General features: G+C 47.4%; 1 protein-coding gene across 1 annotated transcript in view; it reads left to right on the forward strand.

Annotated features, from left to right (window-relative positions):
• LOC310805694 (CUB and sushi domain-containing protein 1-like) overlaps positions 1–12,500 on the forward strand; it is a 158,155-nt gene that overhangs the window by 41,327 nt on the left and 104,328 nt on the right. Inside the window, exons 8-9 of the mRNA XM_083671494.1 lie at positions 2,856–2,980; positions 4,060–4,181. Of these exons, the coding sequence (XP_083527620.1) occupies positions 2,856–2,980; positions 4,060–4,181 (247 nt within the window). The remainder of the gene's footprint in view (positions 1–2,855; positions 2,981–4,059; positions 4,182–12,500) is intronic.

The following is a 12,500-nucleotide window of genomic DNA, read 5'->3' on the forward strand; positions in this document are numbered from 1 at the left end:
ACCCCAAGGTTCTTGGCTGTATGGGAGGAGGTCACAGTAGAGTTTTCTACTGTGATGGAGAAGTCTTGGAGAGGGCAGGCTTTCCCTGGGAGGAAGAGCAGCTCAGTCTTGTCAAGGTTGAGCTTTAGGTGGTGGGCTGACATCCAAGCAGAAATGTCTGCAAGACATGCCGAGACACATGTTGCCACCTGTGAGTCAGAAGGGGGGAAGGAGAGAAAAAGTTGAGTGTCATCTGCGTAGGTGTGGTAGGAGAAACCATGTGAAGAAATTACCGAGCCGAGATATTTGGTATAGATAGAGAACAGTGAAGGCCCAAGGACAGAGCCCTGGGGGACACCAGTGGTGAGGGGTCGTGGAGAGGACAGCGATCCTCTCCACATCACCTGGTAGGAGCGATCGGCCAGGTAGGATGCAAACCAGGAGAGTGCAGAGCCAGAGATGCCCAATTCTGAGAGGGTGGAGAGAAGGATTGGGTGGTTTACTGTGTCAAATGCAGCAGACAGGTCCAGGAGAATGAGAACAGAGGAGAGGGAGGAAGCTTGAGCGGAGTGGAGAGCAGTTTCAGTAGAGTGCCCAGCTTTAAAGCCGGATTGGTGAGGGTCAAGGAAGTTGTTTTGAAGGAGGTAGTTAGACAGTTGGTTAGAGACAGCACGTTCAAGGGTTTTAGATAAGGAGAGAAGGGATACCGGCCTGTAGTTATGGACAGCAGATGGGTCAAGAGTTGGTTTCTTGAGAAGAGACTTGACTCTGGCTGTCTTGAAGGCAGCTGGGACAGATCCTGTGGATAGAGTGGAATTGATTAAGGTGGTAAGGAACGGAAGGAGGTCTGTGGAGATGGATTGGAGAAAGGGGGAGGGGATATGATCGAGGGGGCAGGTAGTTGCCTGCTTGGATGTGACCAGTTTTAGAACATCCTCAGTGGAGAGGGGGGAGAAATCTGATAAACCAAGGACTGGGAGTTGTGCAGTGGGTTTGGGAGGAGAGGTAGCATTGTTGGTGAGAGAAGGAGCTGCTAATATCGTCAACCTTCTTTTCAAAGTAGGTGACAGTCATCGGCAGACAGGGAGGAGGGGGAGGAGGAGGGTTCCTTGGGTCAGAGACAGAGGATTGAATTTTGGAATGGTAGTATAAGGCTTTAGCAGCTGATGCAGATGAGGTGTAGTAGGGTTAAAGAGAGAGATAAGGGTCTAGATCATCAGGAATACCAGATTTTCTCCATTTCCTCTCAGCTGCCCGGAGCCCTATTCTACAAGCTTGCAGGGTTTCAGAGTGCGTGGAGTGGATGGTGCCGGCTTTGAGATCTGTGGACAGAGAGAGTCAAAGGATGAGGAAAGAGAGGACAGGAGGGTGGAGGAAGCTGCATCAGTGGATAGAAGAGAGAAGGATTCAACAGAGGGTAGGGCGGATAAGACAGAGGAAGAAAGAGTGGTGAGTGAGAGGGTGCGCAGGCCGCGATGAGAGGACACAGTGTGGGTAGAGACTGACTGTGAGGGGGAGGATTTGAAAGGGAGGGAGAAGGATACAAAATGATGGTCCGAAACCGGAAGAGGGGTAACTGAGGTTGGAGTTATGGGAGGATCTGGTGAAGACAAGGTTGAGCTGATTGCCCGCCTTATGAGTGGGAGGAGAGTGGGACAGGGTAAGGCCGAAGGAGGATAGAAGGTCAAGCGTTCCAGACGAGTGAAGCTTCTCCGACTGGATGTTGAAGTCTCCCAGTAGTGTGAGCGGTGTGCCGTCCTCAGGGAATGAGCTGAGAAGGACATCCATCTCATCTAAGAAGTGTCCAATCTGACCTGGAGGACGATAGATAACAATATGAAGTTTGACAGAGGAGGTGATAGAAACAGCATGGAATTCAAAGGTGGATATGGACAGGTGTGACAGGGGAAGGACATTATGTGACCACTTAGGCAAGATGAGGAGTCCTAGGGGAATGAGAAAAGGAGTAGGCATCAGAGGGCTGCTGGAGTAGCTGTGTTATCAGGTGTAATCCATGTCTCTGTGAGAGCAAGGAAGTGGAGAGACATGAAGCAGGCATAGGCTGAGATAGCCTCTGCTTTCCGGACCGCCGATTGGCAGTTACAAAGTCCTCCCGTGACAGTGAGGTCATGGTCAGTTGAGCATGGTGGGTAGATTAGGTTGGAAGGGTTGTGAGTGGAGGTGTAGCGTCGATGTGTTCTCCTAATGGAGGAAATAACAGGAATGGGGAGAAAGCACAGTGTGATTTTTTTGCCGATATAGAGGGAGAGGGTTAGTGGGAAAAGTATACACAATACACTCGGGGTAATAAAGAAATTATCAAGATAGAATAAAAATACTTAGTAGTATGGCCTTCCTCTCAGGCCTTCCTCGATGGACTCCACAGAAACTCCTTCGTCTTCGTGTCAGGAGGCTGTCGCTCTGCGGTCGTTACAAAATAAATGCAGATTCTGTGATTGCTGATGACTAGCAGGGTAGCAGCCCCTCCCACCTGACCATCAGTTAACGACCAGACAGGTTTCACCACTCACTCAATCCCAAATGTATTAGTCGTGGTCCAAGGTGAGCAGGAGTTAAATAGTGTTTAGGCCCTCCCACTGGAGATTGACAGCACTTCACAGCTAATTGACTTCAAACAGATGGCTTCCAATAGAAACTACTTAAGGCAGGATAGCCAAACAAACAACTCTTAATAGCATTCTGACTAGAAACAATATTAACTAACTTACTCAGACTGGAGAACAGGCTTCACCACTCACTCAATCCCAAATGTGTATGTGGTGTGTGTGTGTGTGTGTGTGTGTGTGTGTGTGTGTGTGTGTGTGTGTGTGTGTGTGTGTGTGTGTGTGGTTGTGTGTGGGTGTGTGTGTGTGTAGGGTGGGCGCCAGTATCCAGTTCTCCTGTGATGACAGCTATGTGCTTCAGGGGTCAAAGAGCATCACCTGCCAGAGAGTCACGGAGACGCTGGCCGCCTGGAGCGACCACAGACCCATCTGCCGCAGTGAGTCACACACACACACACACACACACACACACACACACACACACACGTGTTGTGTGTTAGAGTGGTGTGTGTTAGAGTTGTGTGTATTACAGTTGTGTGTGTTGTTGCTGCTACTGTGTCTGGATGTTGGACGTTGGTAAATCTGCTGTGAGATTCCAGCCCACTGATGTGGAACTGTTGAGACATCTTCTCTCTGTTTATGAGACCAGCGCCTGTCTGCCATCTGTGAAAGGCAGCCAGGCCAAGGTGTGTGTGTGTGTGTGTGTGTGTGTGTGTGTGTGTGTGTGTGTGTGTGTGTGTGTGTGTGTGTGTGTGTGTGTGTGTGTGTGTGTGTGTGTGTGTGTGTGTGTGTGTGTGTGTGTGTGTGTGTGTGTGTGAGAGGCTGTCTTTGAAGTGTTAATACCTGTGATCAATAAGATCCACCAGGAGCCTGCTACACGCTACTGTTCACACACTCTCTCTCACACACACTCTCTCACACACACACACTCTCTCACACACACACACACACACACACACACAGAGACACACACACACACACAGGGTTAGGGTTGCCAGGTGTAGCCTTTCCCAGGATTAGGGTTGCCAGGTGTAGCCTTTCCCAGGGTTAGGGTTGCCAGGTGTAGCGTTTCCCAGGGTTAGGGTTGCCAGGTGTAGCCTTTCCCAGGGTTAGGGTTGCCAGGTGTAGCCTTTCCCAGGGTTAGGGTTGCCAGGTGTAGCGTTTCCCAGGGTTAGGGTTGCCAGGTGTAGCCTTTCCCAGGGTTAGGGTTGCCAGGTGTAGCGTTTCCCAGGGTTAGGGTTGCCAGGTGTAGCGTTTCCCAGGGTTAGGGTTGCCAGGTGTAGCCTTTCCCAGGGTTAGGGTTGCCAGGTGTAGCCTTTCCCAGGGTTAGGGTTGCCAGGTGTAGCCTTTCCCAGGGTTAGGGTTGCCAGGTGTAGCCTTTCCCAGGGTTAGGGTTGCCAGGTGTTTTGTTGAGGAGGCTTAGAGTAGTATCTGTTCCTGTGTTGATGTTCTCCTTATCAGATCTGTGTGACTAATTAACTAACGTTAACTAACACTTGTTATCTGTTTCTCCCAGCGAGGACGTGTGGTTCCAACCTGCGCGGTCCGAAGGGCGTCATCACGTCTCCTAACTACCCTGTCCAGTATGAAAACAACGCCCACTGCGTCTGGGTCGTCACTGCAATGGACCCTGGGAAGGTGAGTTCTGCTGGGGTTGCCACAGCAGCACGATGTTAAACATGTGATGTAATATTCCTTGTTCTGTAGCGAGAACATCAAGATGATTCTCTTTATTGTAAATGTCACAGTTGTTTTAGTGACATCTTTCCACCAGCTGCTCTCAGACAGGCTGCAGATACCTTTACTGTCCTTTAAATCTCTTCTTAAAACTCATGTTTACACAAGCCTTTAACTGATGCTGCCCTTACTCTTTTTAACTGTTGTGTTTGACTGTTTTCCTAATTTTATATTTTTGTTTATTTATTTGCATTTCTGTTTTATCTGCACATTTGTAAAGCACTGTGTAACACTGTTTAAAAAAGATGCAATATAAATAAAGTTGATTGTATTGTTATTGTGATCCTGTTGAGGGTTTTCATACGTCAAGGACATGGATTCAGATCCAGCAGTGACCCCCGACAATCCAAATGAAAAGCTCTATTTGCTGTAATGCCAGGTGATATGGAGCCACCGAGCCTGAGATGATGACAGGGTTAGGGTTAGGGTTATTATGTACCTGACTGGGCACGGTGGGAGGCGGCCACCATCACTGGGATCATTGGCGTTGTTAGAAACCATCTCACTTTCATTCTGTTGACTTTCCGCCTGTTATTTCATTTCCTGGCACATAATAGAATGCAACATTCATCTCTTCCTGTGTGTGTGTGTGTGTGTGTGTGTGTGTGTGTTGTTTTAGAGTGTAGGTTGTGTTCCAGAGACGTGTGTGTGTGAGAGTGTAAGTGCGACGAGGTCTTCCAGTCCTGCGGTTTCCCAGTGCCACGACACACACACACAGTCTTTATGTCTGTTTAAGGAGGACGTGGTGATGAGTCATTTGTCACTTGGATGGAAATTAGCATCTCTGTGATGCATATGCATGTCTGCTGACCATGTGACCAACACAGACACACACTCCTCCTAGAAGTTCTGTGTCTAGAAGTCGCCAAACAAACTAACACAACCAGGTTTGATTTGCCAATCAGTCAATCACTGTTTGGAATGTGGTATTTCTGCACCCCCCCCCCGAGACAACACACGTGTACCCCCCCACGTATGTATGTATATATATAATAAACCCCCTGAGGGTCAGCCAGCGCCCCTGGACCAGTCAGGGGTTCAGGGTCTTGCTCAAGGGCGCAACGGCAGTGGAGGCCCCTTAGACATGACAGCAACCCTCCAGCCACCAGCTCACCTCTGCTCCATCCAACCAGCGACCTGCTGATGGCCGGGCTCTCTGACCTCTGACCTCTGGGCTGCCTGCCGCCCCCAGGCCCCCAGGCCGCAGCAGTCTGCCACAACACCACAAGATGGTCCACACGGAACAGGCTTGGAAAGCGATCGCAACACAATGGAAGAATACCATGACAACGACACTCTGAACAAACTGCCTGGAGCCAAACGTAGCAGAGGAGACTAGTTCATCAGCCTCCTGAGATAACACATGTTAATTAGATATTCCTGACATACCATCGGGTAACTTCGCTAATATAGCAGAAAGATGAATTTAAAAACTAAATCACACTGTCTCCGTTTCTGAGTTGACGGTGGAGGCGAAATAATGAAGAATATTTCATTCTATTATGGCGGGAGCACATTCACAAGTCTCCAGTGACTGAAGTTGTTTTTAACAGACAGTAGATGGTTCCAGAAGTGTCTGTCTCATCTCCTCTCTCAGACATCATGAAGCAGTTCAGCCAGACTCCGCGGGTCTGTCCCGTCCACCGTCTGCCTAGAATATCTTCACTTAGATTCATTAAATTGATGCAAACTGGGAATCATCTCCCTGAAGTCTGAATGATGTCATACTGGCTGTGAAACTGCTCTCCTCAGTTTCCTGTACAAGCTGATCCATTTCCTGTCCTGCAAGCGAGGCTTTGTTAGAGGAGAAGAACACAGGAGCAGAATGATAGAAAGAAAGACTATTTATTTGCCATGCAATCAATTCTCATCAATTGTTGGAATGTAATTTTTTGAACACACCCCCCAAGACAACACACACACACACTGCACACCCCCCCTCCAAGACAACACACATGCACACCCCCAGGGAGAACAGAGCTAGTATTGTGTAGTATAATATAGTATTATGTGGTATAGTATAATGTAGTATTATGTAATATCGTGTAGTATAGTGTAGTATTATGTAGTATAGTCAAAGATAGATAAGTACTTTATTGATAAGGCGTTACAGCAGCTCACATCACAACAAGAGGGGAAAACACCTTGGACTTGGTCTACACTTCTCACAAAGGAGCATACAAGGCCTCCCCCCTCCCCCACATCGGACTCTCTGATCACATCACTGTCATGCTAATGCCAGCATATAGGCCCAGAGTGAAAGTCGGAAAACCGGTCCGGAAAGAGATAACTGTGTGGCCGGAGGGGTCCAGGTCTGCTCTCAAGGACTGTCTTGCAACAACAGACTGGGACATGTTCAAGCAAGCAGCCACACAGAACAACCATACGGACAATGAGGAGCTTACAGACACTGTCCTCTCCTTCATCCGTACGTGCTCTGATGATGTGACCCACAAAAAGACCATCATCACTCGGGCTAACCAGAAGCCATGGCTGACAGGGGCAGTCCATCGGCTGCTGAGGGCCAGAGACAAAGCCTTCAGAGCCGGGGATGAAAATGGCCTAAGAACAGCGAGAGCCAGCCTGTCCCGTGGCATCAAGAAAGCAAAACTGGACTACACAAATAAGATTACCTGCCACTTCAAGGACAGCAGAGACACGCGGAGCCTGTGGCAGGGCATTCAGACCATAACGGACTACAAGCCCGCGCCACAGACCTGCGACAACAACATCTCTCTGCTCAACAACCTCAACAGCTTCTTTGCACGGTTTGAAGCAACAAACACTACAAGCCCACAGAAAAATCCACCCCCCCCCCCCACGATCAGGTCCTGTGCCTGTCTGCTGCCAGTGTGAAGAGGACACTCTCTACCATCAACCCCCGCAAAGCAACAGGCCCAGACAACATCCCAGGCCGTGTGCTGAGGGACTGCGCAGAGGAGCTTATGGATGTCTTCACGGACATCTTTAACACTTCTTTGCGTCAAGCTGCTGTCCCATCACATTTCAAGACCTCCATCATCATACCTGTGCCAAAGAAATCCGCTCCATCCTGCTTCAATGACTATCGCCCTGTAGCACTGACCCCCATCATCATGAAGTGCTTTGAACGGCTAGTCATGTCTCACATTAAGTCCATCCTCCCCCCCACCCTGGACCCCTTTCAGTTTGCATACCGAGCAAAACGTTCCACAGAGGACGCAATCTGCTCTGCTCTCCACCCAGCCCTCACCCACCTGGAAAAAGCAGACTCATATGTGAGAATGCTTTTCATAGACTTTAGCTCAGCATTTAACACCATAATCCCGCAACAACTGATCTGTAAACTGGACCAGCTGGGGCTCAACACCTCCCTCTGCAACTGGCTGCTGGACTTCCTCAGCGAGAGACCACAAGCAGTACGAGTCGGCAACAACACCTCGAGCAGCATCACACTCAGCACAGGGGCCCCCCAAGGCTGTGTGCTCAGTCCCCTGCTCTTCACCCTGCTGACTCACGACTGCACCCCAACCTACAGCACCAATCACATGGTGAAGTTTGCGGACGACACAACTCTGGTGGGTCTCATCTCCAAGAACGACGAGACCCACTATAGAAAGGAGGTCAACCTTCTGACCACGTGGTGCAGAGACAACAACCTCCTGCTGAATGTCAGCAAAACGAAGGAGATTGTGGTCGACTTCCGGAGAGGGCACACCGAACACCCACCACTGACCATCGATGGTGCTGCTGTGGAGAGAGTGAGCAGCACCAAATTCCTGGGGGTGCACATCAGTGAGGACCTCTCCTGGACCACCAACACCGCATCACTGGCGAAGACAGCCCAGCGGCGCCTCTACTTCCTCCGCAAGCTGAAGCGAGCGAAAGCTCCCACATCGATCCTGACAACATTCTACCGAGGCACCATTGAAAGCATCCTGTCCAGCTGCATCACTGTGTGGGGCGGTAGCTGCACCGAACACAGTAGGAAAGCACTGCAACGCATTGTGAACACAGCTGCTAAGATCATTGGTGCCCCACTCCCATCCCTGCAAGTGACTTACTCCACCCGCCTCACCCGCAAAGCTACCTCGATTGTGAGCGACGCAAGCCACCCCGCACACAGTCTGTTCAGCCTCCTGCCTTCTGGAAGAAGGTATAGGAGCCTCCGTGCCCACACCACCAGACCCACGAAAAGCTTCATACCCCAAGCTGTCAGGAAGCTAAATTCTCTCCCCTCACTTCCCCCAGCCACATCCTCCAAGCTGTCAGGAAGCTGAAACCACCACCCCCCCTCCCAACCCTTCAGCCCCCCCCCCCCCCCCCAAAACACTACGGACTCTGGACAATCCACTATTCTATTGCTACAATGCACTATTTTTGCAGACGACACCGCAGTGATAGGATGCATCACTGGCGGGGACGAAGCAGCTTACAGGAGGGAGGTGGCCAGTCTGGTAACATGGTGCGAGGACAACAACCTCACCCTCAATACGGACAAGACGAAGGAGATGATAGTGGACATGAGGAAGAAGAGGGGACCTCATCGGCCACTGTACATCCGGGAACTTGAAGTAGAGAGGGTGAGCAGTTTCAAATACCTGGGCGTCCACATCAGCGAGGACCTCACCTGGACACTTAACACCACTCAGCTGGTTAAGAAGGCCCAACAGCGGCTGTACTTTCTGAGGAGGCTGAGGAAGTTTGGCATGTCGCCCAAGATCCTCAGCAACTTCTACAGCTGCATTGTTGAGAGCATCCTAACTAGCTGTATCACTGTGTGGTATGGCAGCACTACTGCTATGGACCGCAGACGCCTGCAGAGAGTGGTGAAGACTGCTGAGAAAATCACCAGGACTCCACTGCCCTCTCTGCAGAGCATCTACCACCGCAGAGTCCACAGGAGAGCCGCCTCCATCCTCAAGGACCCCACCCACCCCCAGCTCGGACTGTTCACACTTCTACCCTCAGGCCGGAGGTACAGAATTGTTAAATGCAGGACCACCCGACTGAAGAACTCCTTCTTTCCCACTGCCATCAGACTCCTAAACAACCCATAGGAGATTAATATAACCGTACTACCTCAATAACTGAACTTTCCAGTTTGCATAATTGCACTGCTACATTTGCACTGTTTTATTATTATTATTGCTGCTATTTTATTTTATGCCTTAAATTTTGCTGTCTTGTACATTTGTTTAGTATATATTGTATATTCTTTAGTATTGTATATTTTACATTGGTTGGCATTCTGCGGACAGCAAAGCAAGAATTTCGTTGTACAGTGAAACATGTTTTCTGCTGTGCATATGATAATAAACACTTTGAATCTTGAATTTTGAATCTATTGCACTATTATTTTTTTATACAGAATACACAGTATTTGGCTGCTATTTACTGTCTTTACTGACTGCTCTTTTTGCACTGTTTAAATTTTTTTTATTGAATGTTTTACTTTTAGTATGTGTTATCTGTTGTGCCTGGGCACTTTATCTGTCTCACCGTGGGAGAGTGAGAAACGTCCTCTCGATTCCTTTGTATGTCTTGACATGTGAAGAATTGACAATAAAGCCACTTTTACTTTGACTTTGACAAACAACAACAAAATAAAGTGACAATAGAAAATAGAATAAAAATAAAAATAAAATAGTCATCTGAAACATTCTATACAGTAAGAACAGTCCAGTATGATTTAACATCCCCCAGCCTGACGCTGATCCCCCTGATGGAGCCAGCCGGAGGAGGAGTTGTACAGTCCTATTGCATCAGGCAGAAAAGATCTCCTATAGCGCTCCTTAGTGCAACGTGTTGTAATAATCTGTTGCTAAAGGAGCTTCTCTGCTCTGCCACAGTGTCATGTAGGGGATGGGAGGGATTGGCCATGATGGCCAGGAGTTTGGTCCTCATCCTCCTATTGGCCACCTCCTCCAGAGTGTCCAGGGTGACACCGAGGACAGAACCGGCTTTCCTAATAAGCTTGTTCAGCCTCTTGGTGTCACCTTCCTTGATGCTGCCCTCCCAGCATACCACCGCGTACAGGGAGGGGGGGGGGGGAGTGCTGTAGAGATGTAGGTGTCCTTCACATTAGCATATAACAGGTCCAGTGTTTTGTTCTCCCTAGTGGAGCACTTCACAAACTGGGAGAACGTTGCCAGTGTTTTTGTTAGGGTGACACGGTTAAAATCCCTGGAGATTGCAATGAAGGCCCTGGGGTGCTGGCTCTGTAGTCTCACGATATACTATAGTCTCACACTATGCTGTCTCCGCGTCGGCAGAGGGGGGATATATGGGACCACAACAATAACATGAGAGAACTCACGTGGCAAATGATATGGGTGAAGTCCTACGGCCAAAAGTTCGATGTCCAGGCTACAGACACTTTCCTTCACGTGAATATGGTCAGGTTGAATATGGTCAGGGTTGAATATGGTCAGGATTGAATATGGTCAGGATTGAATATGGTCAGGATTGAATATGGTCAGGATTGAATATGGTCAGGTTGAATATGGTCAGGATTGCACCATCTGTTGTTGACAAGTACAGCAACTCCTCCGCCTTGCTTTTTGCCACACTGACGGTGAATCCTGTCCGCCCACACAGTCTGAAATCCTGCAGCCATGTCTCCGTAAAACACATAAGACTGCATTCACGGTAAGCTCCTCCATCTTATTGTCCAGAGATCTTACGTTGCCCATGATGAGAGAAGGAAGGTTTATATCTCCTTTTCCCCGATGCCGTCTCCTTATCTCTTGCGGTACAGTGGGCCTCTCCACACGCGGATCCACCAGGAATAGGAACAGAGATCCACCAGGAATAGGAACAGAGATCCACCAGGAATAGGAACAGAGATCCGCCAGGAATAGGAACAGATCCACCAGGAATAGGAACAGATCCGCCAGGAATAGGAACAGTCCCCATGAGTTGTAAGACCGTGAAAAAGTAAATAAAAAGTTTTGTGTCCATGGTTATTTGTTTAATTTTCAATATCAATTTTAACAAACAGTATAAAAACTACTATAAACTATAAATAACTAAAAAAAGACGGAGCTGCTGAAGCAGGCAGCCAGCTAACCGGCACCGGAAGTACACGTAGTATAGTAGAACATAGTATAGTAGAATAAAGTATAGTAGAATATAGTATAGTAGAATATAGTATTATGTTGTATTGTGTAATGTAGAATAATATAGTATAGTAGAATATAGTATATAGTACTAATATAGTATAATGTAATGTAGCGTAGTATTATGTAGTATGATGTAGTATCGTATAGTATAATGTAGTATAGTGTAGTACTGTGTAGTATAATGTGGTATAGTGTAGTATTGTATAGTATAATGTAGTATTGTATAGTATAATGTAGTATAATGTAGTATAGTGTAGTATAATGTGGTATAGTGTAGTATAATGTAGTATAGTGTAGTATAATGTCGTATCGTATAGTATAATGTAGTATAGTGTAGTACTGTGTAGTATAATGTGGTATAGTGTAGTATTGTATAGTATAATGTAGTATCGTATAGTATAATGTAGTATAGTGTAGTATAATGTAGTATAGTGTAGTATTGTATAGTATAATGTAGTATAGTGTAGTATAATGTAGTATAATGTAGTATAGTGTAGTATAATGTAGTATAATGTAGTATAGTGTAGTATAATGTGGTATAGTGTAGTATAATGTAGTATAGTGTAGTATTGTGTAGTATAATGTAGTATAGTGTAGTATAATGTGGTATAGTGTAGTATAATGTGGTATAGTGTAGTATAGTGTAGTATTGTATAGTATAATGTAGTATAGTGTAGTATAATGTGGTATAGTGTAGTATTGTATAGTATAATGTAGTATAGTGTAGTATAATGTGGTATAGTGTAGTATAATGTAGTATAGTGTAGTATAATGTGGTATAGTGTAGTATAATGTAGTATAGTTGTAGCAAGTTCCGTTGTACACAGAGGCGGACACAGTGGTGTGATTAGGGAATGGTCCCGTTTATTCATAAAAGTTCGTAGTTACGTTGTGACTTTCCAGTCTTTGGCTTTCCAGCCCTCCTCTCCCAAAGCAGAGGCACACACATCTTAAACCATCTAGTCAACGAGGCTTCATTCGCAACAGGTGCGCAACGGAGCCTCGCTGACGTAACCCTGGCCACGGTCCTGTAGCTCCCTCTACAGGCCGAACGCTGCATGTCCCTCCACAATAGTGTAGTATAATGTGGTATAGTGTAGTATAGTGTAGTATAATG

This window comes from Argentina silus (assembly GCF_951799395.1).
Source record: "Argentina silus genome assembly, chromosome: 6".
Lineage (NCBI taxonomy): Eukaryota > Metazoa > Chordata > Actinopteri > Argentiniformes > Argentinidae > Argentina > Argentina silus.